This window comes from Eublepharis macularius, chromosome 2, assembly GCF_028583425.1.
Source record: "Eublepharis macularius isolate TG4126 chromosome 2, MPM_Emac_v1.0, whole genome shotgun sequence".
NCBI classification, from domain to species: Eukaryota; Metazoa; Chordata; class Lepidosauria; order Squamata; family Eublepharidae; genus Eublepharis; species Eublepharis macularius.
Genome location: NC_072791.1, coordinates 131,839,741 through 131,858,538, shown reverse-complemented (window position 1 = coordinate 131,858,538; position 18,798 = coordinate 131,839,741). Strand labels below are relative to the sequence as shown.

General features: G+C 44.2%; 1 protein-coding gene across 3 annotated transcripts in view; it reads left to right on the top strand.

Moving 5' to 3' along the window:
• Positions 1 to 17,971, top strand: part of SLC22A18 (solute carrier family 22 member 18) — a 121,705-nt gene extending 103,734 nt beyond the window's left edge. For all 3 annotated transcript variants that reach the window (XM_054971600.1, XM_054971598.1, XM_054971601.1), the window contains 2 exons: positions 12,916 to 13,036; positions 17,678 to 17,971. In XM_054971600.1, the coding sequence (XP_054827575.1) occupies positions 12,916 to 13,036; positions 17,678 to 17,865 (309 nt within the window). In that variant the 3' untranslated portion in view covers positions 17,866 to 17,971. The remainder of the gene's footprint in view (positions 1 to 12,915; positions 13,037 to 17,677) is intronic.
• The last annotated feature ends 827 nt before the right edge of the window (positions 17,972 to 18,798 follow it).

Below are 18,798 nucleotides of genomic sequence, written 5' to 3'. Positions count from 1 at the left end.
CTGGTGCTCCTGGACCCGTTATCTTAGGAAGACTAATTTAGTCACAATGTGGCGTCTAAGCAAAGGACAACAGTGCAAGGCCGCTGGTACACAGGTCTGCCCAGGTCCTTCTGCAGGTCCCCTCTAACTGTTTGTTTGTTTGTTTGTTTGTTTGTTTGTTTGTTTGTTTGTTTGTTTGTTTGTTTGTTTGTTTGTTTGTTTGTTTGTTTGTTTGTTTGTTTGTTTGTTTGTTTGTCTGTATATTAACATGAGCCTTTGCAGTCCAGGACTCGGAGTCTAGAGGAAACCCCTCCTTGACAATGGATGATCGTTGGCCTTTCCTTCCATTGTGTGTAAAAGTGCATAGAAAGGAACTGGCTGATGGCACCACCAGCTGCTCCCCTCCCCAGTGCAAAACAAACCTTTTAAGATCCCTATGAGCCACTTTCCAAACCTTCAAGTGGGGGCAGTGAATATGCTTGGGGCACTGGGCTTCGCTAGGACACTTAGTCGTGCAGCAAGCAGGAATGAGAGAGACCTCTCATGGTTGGAATGTGAGGCATGAAAGAAGTTGTTCCCATTTATCTCCCCCTCTTTTCTATCATTGCACTGATAGGTGGAGAAGGTGTAAATGTGCACCTTCTCCCATTGGTGATCCTGAGAGGATAGAGTGGAGAAACTTGAAAGAAGATCGGTAGAGACTAGAGATGGACACGATCCGCATTACCATCGAAAAAACCCCACAACAATGGCGATCGCGCGATCATGACCCGGCAGATCGTGATCATCCACGGCCAATGATCCAGCGATCGGGAGAGGCCTGAATCGTTGCGTTCGGGCTCGGATCGGGGATCCAGACACTCAGGCAGCTATCTATTCCCCTGGCAATGGAGCCAGGGGAAAGCCTGAGCTCTGTTTGCCCTCCTTCTGTCGCCCTGGAAACCCGAATGGAAGCCCAGCTTTCCTTGATCAGCAGGGCTTCCTTCCAACTACGGAGCAGCAAAGCAGTCACAAGTTGGGAGAAGACACCCAGGGGAGGGAGGGGGAAGGGGGTGTTCTGTAGCCATGGGCACTCCAATCTCATCCCTGCAAACCCTGATAGGCAGCTCTGATGGCCAAACACAGACCTCCTGTGTTGCTGAATGGGACCTGAGGGGAGGCGGCTCATCGCTACCTCCCCATGCTCGCCAGGCCCGGCGGCCGCCGCCAGCACCTACCATTCATGTATCACTGGGAATACCAGCACTCTCCAGTTTGCCCTGGTGGGCAGGCACATGGGGGGTGCCGCCGGCGAGCAGCCAGACCCTCCGCCCCCTGAGGGGAGGTGGCTCGTCGCTGTCTCTCCGTGCCCGCCAGGCCTGGCGGCTGCCGTCATCACCCACATTCCTTTCTCGCCTGGAATACCAGCGCGCTCCACTTAGCCTGGCAGGCGGGTACATGGGGGGGTGCCACCGGCGAGTGGCCAGACCCCCCACCCCCTGAGTGGAGGTGGCTCATCGCCGCCTCCCCGTGCCCACCAGGCCCAGCAGCCACCGCCAACACCCACCATTCATGTATCGCTGGGAATACCAGCACTCTCCAGTTTGCACTGGTGGGCGGGCACATGGGGGGTGCCACCAGCGAGCGGCCAGACCCTCCACCCCCTGAGGGGAGGTGGCTTGTCGCCGTCTCTCCGTGCCCACCAGGCCCGGCAGCCGCCGTCATCACCCACATTCCTTTTTTGCCTGGAATACCAGCGCGCTCTAGTTTGGCCTGGTGGGCGGGCACATGGGGGGTGCCGCCAGCGAGCGGCCAGACCCCCCCACCCCCTGAGGGGAGGCAGCTCGTTGCCGTCTCTCCGTGCCCGCCAGGCCCGGCAGCCGCTGTCATCACCCACATTCCTTTCTTGCCTGGAATACCAGCGTGCTCCACTTCAGCCTGGCGGGCGGGCACATGGGGGGTGCCACCGGCAAGCGGCCAGACCCCCGCCCCTGAGGGGAGGTGGCTCATCGCCGCCTCCCCGTGCCCACCAGGCCCAGCAGCCGCCGCCACCACCCACCTTCCCACATAGCTGGGAATAGCAGTGTGCCCCGCTTTGGCATCCATGATCCAAGGATCGGGAATGGGAGATGATCGATGTGGATCATTAATTCGGGATCATCGCTGGCGCCGATCCACGATCAGCTGGATCGTTAATTTTTTTTGGATCATGCCCATCTCTAGTAGAGACCAAAGCTGTGAATACAACTGTCACCCCTAGCCACTGCTCCCCCCAAAAGGCCAGAATAAAAATCATTCCAGTCCCTACAGCTTGCAAAAAGCCACACCCAAACTTAGTCTACCACCAGCCCCTGGCATCACAACATACAGTGGGCAATCAGCAGAACTGCAGAAACGCTAAGAAGACATCCCCAGCAGAGAAGCCTTATAAAAGCTTTAGTCTCTGAAGGTTTATATCTCCTGCAATGAGTATGTGGTGGCCCCTGGACCCTGATTCCCTCCCAAACCCCCACCTTGCCTCCCACTCACTCATGGGAGCAGGTTGTAAAGCACAGAGCACATCAGCCAGGGACTCTGTCAGGCTCTGTGTGCACCCTGTCATGTCCACTTGTGAAGGAGATGGCCCAAGCTGACTGGAGGCAGGAGTGAGTGGTGGAGGCTGCTGAATATCTGGCCACCAGAGAAGGAGTGGCAGGGCAGCAACAAAAGTCAGAGTCAGAGTGATTCCGCACACGTTGGATAATGCACTTCCAATCCTCTTTATAGATCATTTGGAACGGATTTTTGTGTGTGTGGAACAAATAATCCACCTCAAACGATTGATAAAGTGCATTGAAAGTGCATTATCCAACGTCTGCGGAATCAGCCTCAGAATTCTCTGACTATGAGGTTGGTAGACTTGCCATTAAGGAAAGCAAAAGGCTGTCAGCCCACCCAGTGCCTGCCCGCTTGTGCTGCTGCTGCATGGTAAGAACTGAAACAAAACATACAAACTTTTCAGGGGGGCACAAACTTTTCAGAGGGGGAACTCATTACAGCTTTGCTTCCTGAACTGGTTCACTGTTCTGGACAACACTTTAATTAAATGAAACACTGAATTCTGAGTGTATTTCCAGCTCCTTTATTTCACTTTGCACACCTCTAATCCTGTCTAGTTTGGCCATAAGAAAAGGTCTGCCAGACCTCTGGGGCAACCAGAATCTGGAGAGCTGGTGCATCTATCTGTGGACAACTAGGACAAACAAGGTGGATGAACTCATTTATACACCTCAGGAGGAATTTTGCAAAAGTTTACATTAGAAGGGAGGGAGGTTGTAGAAAAGCTAAGGAATGTTTTTAAATGTTTAAAATATAAATGTTACAATAAACAATAACTTTAAACAGTTTACATCAAGGCACTTGGATGACCATCGCTCTGTAATTTCCAAATGTGTTGGTAGGGAGAGCTCCTGAAAGCAACCATTTCAAAAGAGCAATCAAACGTGTACTGTTCACTTAATATTATGGTGTGGGAGTTCATCTAGCCATGCTACTTTGGTTCAGTTTTGATGTTTTTCTGAATTTGCTTACCAATGAACAATTGTCTCATGGATTCCTTCTTAGGTCTCCCCTGACCGTTCCATATACCAGATTGTGACAGCCATAGGTTTCCAAGCTGTCCAAATCAAGCAATTCTGGTTATCGCTAACTACAAAACATTGTTTATAAATCCACTTTGAAATGTGGTTTCAAATTTTGGCATTTGATCAAAGGCTTCCATAACTGTGCTACTTTGAGAATGCAATATTTACCACTTTTGTTTCTCTCCAGCAACATTCTCCGCTGCAATATGCCGTTGCCGTGTGGCACTGTGGAAGGATGCAGCAAAAACAAGGAATAGGCCAAAATCACTCTTCTCACTGTTGCACAAGGTCTGCTTAGCCCAGTCTCCATTTCTACCTGCAGTCCCTCCATGCTGCATAGCTCTGTGCTCTGTCGGGTCCTCTGACCCTCATCAGTGACTTTTAGTAGTAGTTTGAGCTTCATGAGAAAAGGGGAAGTTGCTTCTACAAATTCCATTCCAACCCTTTGTGTGGAGTTAAGTATTAAACATAGTTTGCCTGATTTGGATGACATGGTGTGGCAATCCTCCCTATAAATCTCTTGCTGGGATCTCAACCAATACTTGTGATTTTGGCCTCATGCAAATCTAAATGTTTGTCAACGGATCAGAGCCTATGGAACTCCACTAGATGAGAGGGGGCAAGCAAGCCTCATTTTAAAAAGGGAGGGGGAAGCTTTTCTCAGCCAGAGAATTTGAGGCTTTGGATAAGTGTCAGTTTAGCCAGGGCTTCATTTGGCTTTTAGGTAGGATTTGGGGTTGGCTTAGGGAAGAAAGCTTGTTTTATTGAGACAAGCATCCTGTTAAGGACCACTATACCAAACTGACATGTACTGGTTCTGGAGACAGGAGATTTCTGGGTTGACAGGATATCCTTGAGCCTGGGGAGAATCCTCTTGGTTGTGATAATAGGTCCCAGTGGAACCTATTAAACTGTTTGGAGAAAGGGAACCCAGTCTCCCCTCGGTGATTATTTGCATTAAATTATCTCAGTTACAAAGTGGTCACTCTCACTTGGAAAGTTTGGGATGAAATTGAGAACTAGTTTCAATTTATAAACTGAAACATTCCTCGCAACACATTTAACATGTTAAATACTTAATATTCTGCTGAATAATAACTTCTTGTTTTCCTCCATCTGTGTCTTGTTTGTCCAGCCAAATATCTACTGAAAGTGATTCCTGCTGATCTCATAAATAATTGCAACATCATTCTAACAGGATCCCAAATAAGAAACATGTGGGGCCGAGCAGCTTATATGCTACCAACTGTTTAATCCTAGCTTGTGTCATCCATTTACCTGACTGTGGGTACTTACGCTTTAAAAAGAGACAAGGAGAGTCAAGAGTGAGATGCCGGACATTGTAAGAAAAGGGCCCATGCAGCTGCAGGTGTACCTTAGACATATCACTGCAGTACAGAAATAAAGATAATAAATCCATAAGTCTAGCATGCAGCTGCCTCAGTTACATTATCTCTCTTCTCTCCTCCCGTAGCCACCACAATAGGCAAACTGTTGTTATTGCAACTGAAACATGGAGGTAGACATCAATGCATGTAAAGGTAGGAGGGGTGGAAGAATACGCAATACAAATGGATCCCTTGTATCGGAAAAAGTTTTCTTCCTGGAATATCTGTTATCAGCTTGATTCAGACACCGCCTTCAGTTTTTCTTAAGAGGTTTCTGGGACATCCCAGTTACATAGACATTAAAGGAAAAGAACCAGAATTTGTTTCCTGTGGTGACTATTCATAAGAAAATGCAGCTGCAGTCCTGTTGGCAAAGTAAATGTATTAAAAAGCTGTCTGTTCAAAGAGTTTCCAAGAAAACAACATCCTCTGGGGTGGTTTATGCATTGCAGCTCTTTCTAGGGAAAAGCTGTCTTGACGTAACTTGGCCAGAGCATCAGGAAAGACGCTGTCTGAACTAAGCCTGCAGTTTATAGATCTGCTGACATTAAAATGTTTTTATGTGCTGTGAGATTTTCTATGACGGGAAGATTGAACAAAGATCTCAAGTTACATTTTTGTAATAATCACTTCCTTTCATTGGCCTCCAAAACATGCTGAGCTAGAATTAACAGAAAGACCAGCTGGTCTGAAAAGAAACCCTAGGTTTAGATAGTTGATGAAGGAACATGAGAGACAATAGAGAGAAGTAATTAAGAGGATGCCTCAAGTCTCATATCCAGAGTTCAGCCAAAGTACCTTTCCTGAAATCCAATGGCCTGGTCGTCCTCCAGCTCCAGTCCATGTTTCCAGCACCACTTCCTCAGCCTGCAGACTGGCTTCCTTAAAACGGGAACAATATTCTGAATCCTGGGTGTGGTTTCTCTTTGCATTCTATTATGACACTAGGGTACAAAAGGCAAGCTTCACTTGTCATATTTTAGCTTTGCCTGCATGTACTTTTAGCCATTTGCCTCTTTTAAATACACACGAGGAAGGGGGTCCCAATCTTTTCTTGATCTCCATTTCTTTGTTTTTTAAAGACAAGAGGTAAACAAAAACAAAATGCTTACTTATTATGAGCACATTTTCCCTTAGTTTTGTCCTAAGCATTCATACGCCAAGTATACTAACATTTCATTTGAAGCAGCTCTGCATTTTCTGGAATTTTTCCCATCTAGAGTGTGTGCGCTCCCTTCCTTTTTAAAAATATTTTTATCCTGCTCTTCCTTGAAGGAACTTAGTGTGGCAAGGGAGATGTGGTTCTCCCTGCCTCCACTTCATCCTCGCAGCAACCCTTTGAGAATGGTTGGGCTGAGAGAGCATAACTGGCCATCCAATGAGCTTCATGGCTGATCAGGAATTTGATTCAGGGCTTTCTGTCTGGCGCTCTAACCACTACACCACACTGGTAAGGGCAAGCACAATGAAGAGTGGAAGACACAGCATTTGATTGCTCATCCATTTTCCTCTTTTTTTACAGCAGTATTTAGAATTCTATTTTACACATATTTGCAAAGCATTTTTACATAGATGAATGATAGGTGGAGTTGCAGACACAGTGAGTGAGGGCAGGCAGAGCAGCAATATGAGGGAGAGTTACTACATGCCAGTGGCCCTTGTGTTGCCTCTGCTTTTAACTAGAGTCCATTTTTTATTTTTCATGATCATCCTTTTGTGTACAGAACGTACATTTGGTATTTGACAGTCATGATTTAACAATGTTTCTGGGCTATTTTTTCTTCTTTTTCTCTTTATCATCATTAACAAGCAAGAACATGTCTGGATCTTTTTCTAAAAGGCAGATGATATCACGCAGTGAGTAAAGAATCTCTGAAGGAAAGCTCTGTAGTCAACAGTAAAAGACCATACCTATATCAGGCTGCCTTTAAAAACAGTCTGAAAGCTTAAATTGATTCAAAAGATGATGGACAGGCTTTTTTGAGGGGTTGGAGACAGGAATTATATCACTGCTGTGCTGAAAGATCTGCACTGGGCGTCTGTCCATTACTGGACACAATTCAGAGAGCTGCTGCTTCCTTTCAAGGCCCTAAATGGCTTTGGGCTGCATCACCTCATGGACGGCCTCTTCCTGCACTATCCAGTTTGCAAGACAAGATCAAATTCCTAAGCCCTGCTTGCTATGCCCTTGCCTGCAGATTTGGTTGCCAACCTCCAAATGGGGCCTGGAGTTCTCCTGGAATTCAACTTATCTCCAGACTACAAAGATTAGTTCCCTGGAGAAAATGGCAACTTCAGAGAGAAATCTTTATGGTATTCTGTAGATTCTAGGTGAAACCCCTCCTTAGATTTCCCCTTCTATGGGCACTACCCCAACTCTCTGGGCCAGAGTTGGCATCCTACCTGCAGAGTTAAGGAGACAGCACTTTTTTGGTGGTGGTGCCTGGCCGTCGGAATGCCCTCTCCCTTCAGGTACACCTGGCACCTATCTACTGTCATTTATGCACCAGACCAAAACTTTTCTCTTTGCCTAGGCTTTTAACTGAAGTTTTATCCTATCTCTTTTTGCTGGTTATTTTATTTTATTTATAATCTGCCTTTCTTGTAGAATCAAGGCAGATTACACAATGTAGGTCAATACAATCAACAGCTGGGACATTCAATAATCAATACAATATAGTAAGAACTGCAGAAATTTGAAAACAATCAGAGATCTGATACAGAGCTGGAAATAGTGCAGATCCAAAATATAAGCAGATTGACATGACATATTACATGACATGGAACTATCTGGTAGGGTGTATTGACTGCAACAGACAGCATACAGTAGAATAGTATACAGTCCCTATTTATGTTCTGAATCGCACTGGAGTACTCTTATTGCTTTTTTAAAAAATGACTAGTCCTATTTTATAACTACTCTTTTTTACAGCTTCTTGAAATATTTGTTGCTGTTATATGCTGCTTATGATGTATTTTGCCTTTTAATAAGGATTTTAGCAGTAATTTTATTGTTGGCTCTTACTGATGATATCATGAATCAGTCTTTCAGCTGGGCTTTTTTTGACCAAAGACTGGCCATATAAAGCCAGGGAATCACAGGATTCCACTCTGCTGGCTAGGGGCCAAGCTACAAGTGATGAATGACACAACTTGGACACTTGTCAGCTTCCATCAAGTTTTGATGGGAAATGTAGGCATCCTGGTCTTGCAGCTTGGCTCTCCGACTGCTGTCCAATGGACTTTTCAACTGTCACTTGTCCAACATTCCACCAAGCTCCCTACATTCCCCATCAAAACTTGAGGGAAGCTGACAAGTCTCCAGCCTGTGTCATTTGTCACTTGTAGTTTGTCCCTAGGTAAGCCAATCAGGAAGAACTCTGTGGCCATGGAGCTCCTGTTGGCCATTGCAGAGGAGCCATTTTCCCATTAGGGGTGTAACTTGAACTGAGGAGCCTAATGTAGCTGTGTTGTCCAATATTCTAGAATGGGAAGGGGAAGGAGAATACCACTGTAGGTAGTATATCTAGATTAGGGAAATAATAGATAATCATGTTAAGATTTTCTGTTGTTTTTAATGTAAGCTTCTACATGTATATCTTTGGATTTGAACCCCTAAGTAATGACCTAAATCTCTAATCACCTAAGACCTGTGTAAAATATTCCTTTTGAACTGGCTCCTATTACTTACTCTAATAGAAGTCGGGAGCCCTGGAGTGGGAAGCCATCAAATCCCTTCTTGGACTGCCAACTGCCCTGCCCCCACACCCCCTTTTTTGCTTCCTCCCAGCCCACCCAGCATTACAAACCAGCGGGCAGATGGGGGGGGGGGTTGCCACTGCCACCAACCTAAATTTGGAGGGTTTGCATTACAGGAGAGGAGCAGGTTACCCTTCCCTTTGCTCTTTGATTTCCTTGGTAGAACCCCTTTTTATTACTAGGGGAAGGGGCCTGGCTCAGCTACTGATCCTGAGGTGTAAAAAACCCAACAAAAGTAAGGTCTGGAAAACTTTTATTAACACATTACATTTAAAATAGATAAGGTCAAGAAGTACAAAGAAAAATCAAGCACTCTGATGGAGTTAAAGTTACCAAGCAAAGACAGAGAAATACAAATTCCTTGACACAACTGACCTTAACCATCCATGTCTAAAAGAAACTGGCCTGGCCCAAGCCTACCTGCCGTGGAGGCACATCTCCCAATGGGAGGAATCACTGTGCTTACCCAAACCCAAGTAAAGTGTACACAGAGTCCTAGGAAGGGAGGGTTTCTGTCACTCTCAGATCCCTGCCCTTGATTCAGGATTGGTTGCCATTTATCGCCAAAACTACAAGGACCAATCTTGCATCCTGAGTCTCCTAAAGCTCTGGGCAGGAAGAGCAGAGTTAATCTGTCTCACAGGGGAAAAAATCTCTATTAAACTAATAAAAAGCGTACCCTGTGGCCTAGCAGGGCAACTGGAGCAGAAACATAATGGTGGTGGCAGAAAGTGCTGTCAAGTCATAGTTAATTTATGATGACCCCCGGCTGGAGTTTTCAAGGCAAAAGACTAAAAGAAGTGGTTTGCCATAGCCTGACTTTGCAACCCTTGTCTTTGTTGGAGGTCTCCCATCCAGTTACTAACCCAAGCCAACCCTGCTTAGCTTCTGAGATCTGACAAGATCAGGCTTGCCTGGGCTATTCTAGTCAGGGGGAAATGAAAATGAACACTTCATTTATTTATTATTTTTATTTCATTTATACCCTTTCTCCCCAATGAGGACGTAAAGAGGCGTACATCATTCTCTGCTCTTTCATTTTAATATCACAACAGCCCTATGAGGTAGGTTAGGCTGAGAGTGTGTATCTGGCCCAAGGTCAGTGAGCTTCCATGGCAGAGTGAAGATTTAAACCTGGGACTCCCGGATCCTAGTCTGACATTCTAGGCACTACACTTCACTGTCCTCCAGGCTCAGAGTGTATTACACCTACCCACCTTGTTGAGATTCTCTGTTTCCGATAAAATCCATTTGTCCAGTTCCACATGGTGAATGTCTTTGGGAGAAGTGACCAAGGGAGCGAAGGAGGTCTTGACATTGCTGCCCCAGATGTTTTCTACTTGGTGTAAGCTATTTGAGAGAGTCAGGAGATCCTGGGCCTTTGATTATTTAAATAGGAAGGAGGAAGTCCAAGCAGGCACTGCCTCCTAGCTGAACTCAAGTCTTGGTAGTAGCAGCAGTACTCTGCCACCCCCGGGGCCAAGGGAAGTGGTGAGCAGAGGTTGGAGGGTGCTGGGCTGTGCCTTTCTCACCTATGACACCCTTCCAAGAGGCAGTGCCATGTGCTGCCCACAATGGATGAGATTGTTGTAGATCAGTTTTATGTTTTAAGCATTTATTGTTCTCTTTCATTTTGTTAGCTGCCAAGAGCTCAATAGAGGCAGCCTATACATTTCCTAAGTAGATAATGCTCACAATTGAAAGGAAACATAGGTTTAATAACTTATCCCCTAAAACTTTTAAATGGATATATGAGTGTATTTGCACACAGACAGATACAGACACACACACACACACAAATATCTTTTTTGTGCCCATGCCAAACTGAAAATTGGTTGGGGATTGTGAATACCTTCATGAATTCATAGCCTATACCTAAGCATGTGTTCAGTGCTTTTATTTCAGTAATAAATATTTGGTGGGAAGTCTGAGCATTTGTAGTGCAAGAAAATGAATAATTTGCTAATTATGCTCACTTATTTGCATATACCATTTAGAGACAGTCTGACTTAGTAATGTTCACACCATTCATCAGCAAGTGAACAAGCCAAACAGGTTCCAGAAGTCCCAGGTCCAGAAGTCCAAAATTGACAAACATGGTTTGATTTCATTTATCTGAGCTAATATATCCCCAATAAATATTCCCTAGGCTGCCTCTAGAAACCTGCTCTTGGCAGCTAACAAAATGAAATATGCTATTGTGCCTGTATCATCTGATGTATTTTTTTTTCATTTTGATACATTGTAAGAATAGTGAGATACTGGATTTATTATGATTTTTCTATAATTTTGAATTGTTCCTTAGAATCTCCTATTTTCTCAATTTGTGGATGTCAGTTGGTTAGTCAATATCGTTCCGCTTTTATTTTGTCTCCCTTCATACTTCGGTACTTCTTTTTTGGTATTTTGAATGGGTAACCTTTTCCCCCTTTTTTACTTGGATAAATAATAAACATGCAAACAGGACTGCATAATAGACCTCTCACAGTGAAATGGTTCATATGGAGGCCAAACAGATGTGACGCACAGTTGTATGTTCCTATCAGCTTTAAAAAACTAACAACAGTCTTTGCAGGTTATTTTGGTTTTAAAATATGGGGAACCCGTGGGAAAGGTATACATAATCACATGTGATTTGGTCCTGAAGCAACAAAAAATGAGCCTGGAAAACGATGTGGCAATAGCAGGTTCTGTGAGATATTGAAGAAGGGAAGTTTTTGCATACACTGGTTGTTGCTATAGTATATTACTGTGTAGTTATGTTTTCCCCACATACCAGCTGTAAAGGTGAATGGTCTTAACTAATCAGTAGAAAATGTAAAGCTCGCAGGTCCTGTCCTCACTCAAGGGTTTCTCTTGGCTCATAGAACCATGACCTGCAGCTGAGGGGCAATTCGGCTTGTGTTATCCAATGAGGAAAGGGGAGGGCAATATTTTCTGAAGGAAAATCCTTGGCAGACCTTATGTTTTCCTGCTACAGGTCTAAGTACTATCCTTCAACCACAATACATTCACTCAACAGAGATCCTAATAAAATCAGACAAAAAATCCAGGCAGCTGTGTCGGTCTAGTTCGGATCAGGCATCTGATGAAGAGAACTTGATTCTCGAAAGCTTATGCTACAATAAAATAAAATTGGTTAGTCTTAAAGGTGCTACTGGACTCTTTTTGATTTTGCTACTACAGACTAACACAGCTAACTCCTCTGGGTCTAGTATAAAACATCCTAAGAATAGCAGCATCATACCTTTATTAGAGCCATCTGAAAGTCACAAACCAGTGGGCAAGCTTTCAGGTTTCACAAAAACGTTCCTCAGCCTGGATCATGTTAAACAGAAAGGGGGTAACGGAGACAAAAAGATGTTGCTAGTAAAAGGCATGGTGAAATCTATCTGCAATATGTGATAGTCCTAAAATGGTGATTCAGGAAGCTCATTGCAAGCCAACAGTGCAATCCTATGCAGAATTACTCCAGGCTAAGCACCACTGAAATAAGTGGGTTTAGACTGGAGTAACACTGCATAGGATTACATTATAACAGTGCTATCCTAAAAACACTTCCTCAGAGTAAGCCCCATTTAACAGACTTGAGCAAGATTATGAGTAGATCTACTTAGGATTGCTCTGTAATTTGATTAGATTGTGCCAAGTGCAAAAGTCTCCTGCCTCAAAGTACAGAGGGAGAAAAAAGTAACGAGTCGTCCCTGTTAAAAACTATCAATGGCCAGACCTATTCAGAGCTAGTATTAACTTGGACTCACTGGTCTCTTCTAATAAAACCTAATAACACATTAGCTAATAAAATTCTTACTTAACTAATAAAACTAGTTGCACCTTGTTACAAAGTTTGCCAGATCTGGAACACAGTATATATCCCTTATACAGGAACATTTCCTCTCCATTGTTCTATCTATAATAGACAAAGCAGCAGTGGCTCTTGTACTACTGTCAACTCTGAAAAAGTTTACCACCTTTTTGCAGCCTGATTTATTCAGGCAGAATGGAGCAGAGAATCCCCAGTGTAGTGTTAAGTATTTTGTGGCTCTATTGGTTTGACTGCATTTATGAGAACCAAGCATCTACTTTCCTGTGTTTTCCTTTCTTGAAGTAAGCAGGATAATATTTGTGAATATAGAGTGTTTCTTTTGTGCTGCTCTGATACTTTGCTTCTTTGTCCCATCTCTCAGGCCCTGATGACCAACGTTTTCCAGTACTGCATCATTGCATTTCCCATGGTTTTTGCATTCTGTACTTTAGGCATCATTACTGATGTCCTTCTAACCAAGTCTGTACCTCCTTCTGACACTGGTAAGACTTGCTCATGTGCTGGATTTTCTTCTTCCTATTTTCTAACTAAACCTGTTGAATGCTTCATTCAGTTCTGGTTCACTGCTTTCAATTTAAACTGTCAGCTGGCAAGTGGGTGGTTCTTGTTTTGCCAGGGAACTCTTCTTCTGCCAACCAAGTCTTAAATGCCAGTCCCAGAATGTTGGCACATATCACATAATTTGTTTGAGAACAAAAAGTAGCTTATATTGGACTTGCATATCTGCCAAGAAAGTGAAGACTGGCTAGCATCAAAAGAGCTTGAATTATAATGATGCCTACAAGGAAGCCAATGACCCATATTAGTTAACAAGCCAGGGGCACAGCAAGAGGTAGAACCTTGCTGCATTTCCTGAGATTAATACTCTCATGGATGGCTTGTGTATTCACAGTGCCCTCTGCTTTGATCTACATAATATATTGGTCTCATTTCAGTCAAGCGCCTCAGGAGCATGTGGGAGAATATCAGAGCCAGATCGAGGGGGAGGGGGGGTAGTCTACCCCCAGCGCCGCCAGGGAGGGGGCGCCAGGAGCAGCTGCCAGCTGCCAGAGCGCGCAGGCGGCAGCCTGAGCAGCCCCCCACACTGCCTTTTGCCTGCCCCACGGGACGGGGGCGGCCGGCTTGCCACGCACCCCCTGTCCTGCAGGACAGGCAAAGGGCAGCGCGGCCGCCCATGCCATTCGCCTGCCCTGCAGGAGAGGGGGCAGCCGGCCGCCCCCTGTCCTGTGGGGCAGGCGAACGGCACGGGCGGCCTTACAGCCCCCCGCACTGCCTTTTGCCTGCCCTGCAGGACAGGGGGCGCGCAGCAAGCCGGCCGCCCCCTGTCCTGCAGGGCAGGTGAAAGGCAGCGTGGGGGGCTGTAAGGCCGCCCACGCCGTTCGCCAGCGGAGAAGCGAATGGCGCAGGTGGCTTCCCAGCCCCGCACACTGCCTCCGGCGCCCGCGTGATGATGTCACCAAAATGATGTCATCACGCCGCGTTGGGAGCACGCGTGCGCGCTGTGCGCATGCGCAAGGCCGGACTAAGGTTGCCCCGGGCGCCGGCAACCCTAGATCCGGCCCTGGAGAATACTACCAAATTCATAGCTGTGAAGCACTCAAGCAGAAGTGTTGTTTATGCGACTCCATGTCAGGGTTTCATGCATGACCACCATGATTTGCATAGATTCAGGTGGGTTGCTGTGTTGGTCTGTAGCCAAAGAGCAGCATTCAGGTCCAGTAGCACCTTAGAGACCAACTAGATTTCCAGGATATGAGCTTCCAAGAGTCAAAGAACTGACTCTCAAAAGTTCGTACCCTGGAAATATAGTTCATCTTTAAGGTGATACTGGATCCAAATCTTGTTCATGATATGCGTGTCTGCAGAAGCCTACATATGGAAATATTATTTTTACATTCTGTATCTCCACATGAGTGGCATCCAGCAAATAAGCCTGGCAGGGGCCTTCTCTCTCTCTCTCTCTCTCTCTCTCTCTCTCTCTCTCTCTCACACACACACACACACACACACACACACACACACACATGGATGCTCATCAATGTCTTTAGTTGCAGTCTAATGGGCATGTTTATGCGGTTAGGCTGGAAACAGGCAAAGACCAAGAGTTCTTCAGAGAGATGAAAATACATTGAAAGAAGAACTGCTGCTTGTGGTGTGTACCAAACATTATTTCTGGCTTTTACACTTTATCAAAAGACTAAAAAAACCTTCTTGATCCAAGGTGATGAGTCAGATGAAAGAACAAGGTGTGCATGCCACAAGCGCAAAGTCTCTTTGTCTTGCCCATGTCCAGCATTATCTGGCCTGCATTCTGCTGTATTTCAGGATATTCCCACGATTGTTCCATTAAGGACTACTATTTCTGTGATACTAATTTTAAAAATCACAGCTAAAATTAAGTTTCTAGTTGCTAGGCCAGTTTGAGTTGAGGTCTGGACATCCTCAGTCCCCCTTAGCTTTTACTCAATACAAACCTCTGGTTTTGAAAAGAAGAAATGGAGGGGGAGGGGTGGGAGTAGCCGCTGGAATTCATCCAGTCTTCTTCTCAAAAGAGCTTTTGTCAGGGAAATCCAGCCAGTCCCACTTGCTTCCTGAGCTCAGAGGCCCAGCCTCAGCCACACATCAAGGCTGGTTCATTTGGCTCTGTGCTAAATCTCATGTGCTCAGATTATTAGGTCACAATTCAGAAAGATTTCCAATATCCATTCAAAAACAGCAAAATATTAGACATATGGCTCAGGAGCAAAATGCCCCGGGAAGATTATTCTGGCATCCCAATGGAATGAGGTTACTTGTTACAAATAAGATTTTTTAAAATCAAGTTGTTGTTTGTATACTAAACACCAGAATCAAGGATATATGATCAGGACTGAGATTTAGAGGCAGACGCATGTCTGGAATCTGTTGTATTTCTAACAAGGGACATTTTGGGTTTGACTATAGCAGACTTGAATTTAAGAGTAGAGACTGCATATTCTAGGAGGAAAGGCAAATGCTTTCAGATTTGTAAAAATGAATTGCTAATCCTGGAAGGTTTAAAGGGGCTGAGCTTTAGAGTAGGACCTTAGGGACAACATGTGCCACTGAAGGGAAAAAAGTGTTTAAACTACTTTTCTTAAAGAAGTTTCTAACAATTACTGCAAAGTGGTTAACTCCCAAAGTAACACAGCTATTAAAATGCTTCTACAGTCATTTCTGGTTGTGGTTACCTGACCCACCCATAGGCGTACTTAAACAAATATCCCTGATTCATAAATATAAACCAAACACTGTCCATTGAAATCTTTTCATTCATGGCTTTTTGAATAACCTGTCTTGAGAACAGCTTTTGAAACTTGGTGTGCAGCTATTTCATTTATTGTTTTTCTCATCAACCAATGGGGGATTTCCAGTTAGTAGACTTTCCAGATGACTTAAGGAATATAAATCAAGGAGTTGTCCTCCTGACAGGATGCTCCCAGTTACCAACATAGCTTAGAAGATGCTTCAGAAGGAAAGACCATCAGCCAAAAATGGCATCTTTTCCAGCTGCCCTGCATTGGATGTTGTCTGTGTATCAGGCAAATGTTGTTGAAGTGATCTACAGGTTTACCTCCTTTGAGTGACCCATTCTCCTGTTCCTCTGCCTTCATTTGTCTGCAAACTGTATTTCCAGTGACATTCTTAGTGACCCCTATGTTTTGTATTTCAGAGCAAACTGAAGTAATTAGGAAAGTTGAAGGAACATGCACCCTTGTTGGTTGCTTACTACCAAGGATACTTGTCCCATCATACAAGGTCTGTGAAGGACCTCCAATAATCTTTTTGCAACTCAGCACTCAATGCATATGGCTTCTTTCACAAACAGAAACCATAGCTTCAGTGCTCAGAGTTGAGTAGGATGGATCATATCTCATGTATCTTTCAAAGCCAGAAATTGGAGCAGGATGCAGCACAGAGTAGGGTAACCCAATTATTACACAAGTTTGCGAAAAATGTTTCATGCTCATGCTAGAAACTGGCTCTGCTGAACTGGGGATTTCAGCAACTGGAGGAGGAGGAAGCTCTCTCCAGACAACACTGGGTGGGAATAGCCTCTGTCCTGCTTAATTTGTTCTTATCCAAGCTGAAGCTGGGAGAAACAGGAGTAGGTACTTAGACTGGCAGCTCTGGGAGGCTTCAATAGTTGGAGGGAGCTGGCTTTCCAGGTGCCTGCACCTGCAGTGCCTGCCTGCTTCTTCCAGCTCCACAAACTTCTCTGGCCCAGAATGGCTAGAAGGCAGGCTCTGCTGGGCTTGTTAGCAGTTGAGTTTACCCAGTTATATAACAACAACAACAACATTCAATTTATATACCTAAACTATTTATATATATAACTAAAGGTGGTGAATTTATATATAACTAAAGGTGGTGAATGGACCACATGCTAAATTTAGCCTGGCCTAATCTGAATGAAACAATCTCATTTCTTTTTCCCCCACTTCCAAGAACTGAATAGTTCTTGACAAACATGGTTCCAAACTGCACCCATTGTCATACCTCCCATGACTATTTGAAGCAAAGGATTTCATTTTGAGGTTTTTCATTATTCTTGAGAAAGAGAAATCATTTCTCAAAACGTGGTTTTCTAACCCACAGTTGCAAAACCCCAGTGTTTTTAAATGGATGGATCTTTGTGGGAATTGGCTTTCTAAATTTTAGAACCAACTTGGAAGGTACATAAACTAATTACTCTTGGGCAGAGTTAAGATCCCATAGGAAGCGATTAACTATTCTGGAATTGATGCTGATGAAGAAAAGTCATTTAGGGGCTCATTTGTTTGTAACAGTTTTCTAATGCTTTTCCTTGGTTGCACAAATTGGACAGCAAGCCACGTGAGGGGTGGACCATAAGCTCCTAGAATAAGAGGTTTGAAGAATGAAACTAGGCAACTTTCCTAAAGCTGTTTGGAAAGTATATAACAGAATAAGGATTTGTGGGGAGAGGAAACCACTTACAAACATAGGGTGCCAACAGAATATAATTAAGCTTGTTCAAATTTAACTGAAATTAATGGGATTTTAAGACATCGACTGTAGCACTGGAATAAGTACTAAAATTAGTTTTTATCTATGATCATTAATTTTCTCCAACTTCCTCCTAGGAGCCATACTGGGAATATCTGCATCTGTTATTCCATTGACCAGGGCAATAGGCCCAACAATAGGAGGATTTTTATATGGAAGATTTGGGGTCTCATCCTTCGGTTACTTACAGCTGATCATCAGTGTGGCTCTATTTTTGTATATCTCTAAAAAGAAGATCCCTCTGAATGAAGACAAAGTTAGGTAACCAATTCCACGAGTATGTTAATGAGCAAATGTGTGATTCTAGCCATAGTAAGACTTTTATTTCAATGGCTGTATTTGATTGGAAATAAAAGACCAAGTTAATCCAGCTCCATTGCTTACTGTAACATACTGCAGATATCACTGGGGAACTGTTGATGTTGGATCCATTTGCAACACTAAAAAGCATTATCAAAATTTTCCATGCCACTAGCTGCAACAACTCTAGGAATCATTCAAGGTTCAACAGCTGACAGGGTTATTCTTGTTAAATATATATATTTCTGCAAAAATCTCAGCTGGTATAAAACTGCATATATCTATTAAGAAAGAGACCTTGTTGAGAATATTGTTTTTTATTACCCAAGATCAAGATGGAGGCGTTAGAGTGGTAATCCAGATGCAAAGAAGCACACATCTTTGCCAAGAGATGTCAGCTCAGGCCAGTTTTCAGCTCCATCATTTGGTGATGCAGGGATTATTTGCATGTCACTATCCCCTTCTACTGAATTCATCACAGATCAGCCTTTGGCATGAAAACATAAACATAGTTTTTGAGGCAAAGTGATAGATGAACACTACTCTATGGTGAATCCAACATGCCATGGTGTGGTGGCCATGTTGTGCACATGGGCCACGAGTACAGCAGTCTTGTGTAATATTCATAGTATTGGAGAATATCTTTTATGAGAAAGTAAATAAGTTGCCTGTGACTTGATGGCACTTTACACACGCACACACTAACTTGTTTATCCTGGCAGGGGTGAAGGATAAAAGCATACTGCTCTTCAGCACACTACAGGGAGGTATTAAGCTTTAAGGAATCACAGTAACTCAGAGCCAAAACACACGAGAAGAAATACCTAGGTTCAGCACATGTTCTCTTACCTCAAGGTTTGCCGGGATCTGTAGGCATCCTGGAAGCTTAAAGTTTAGC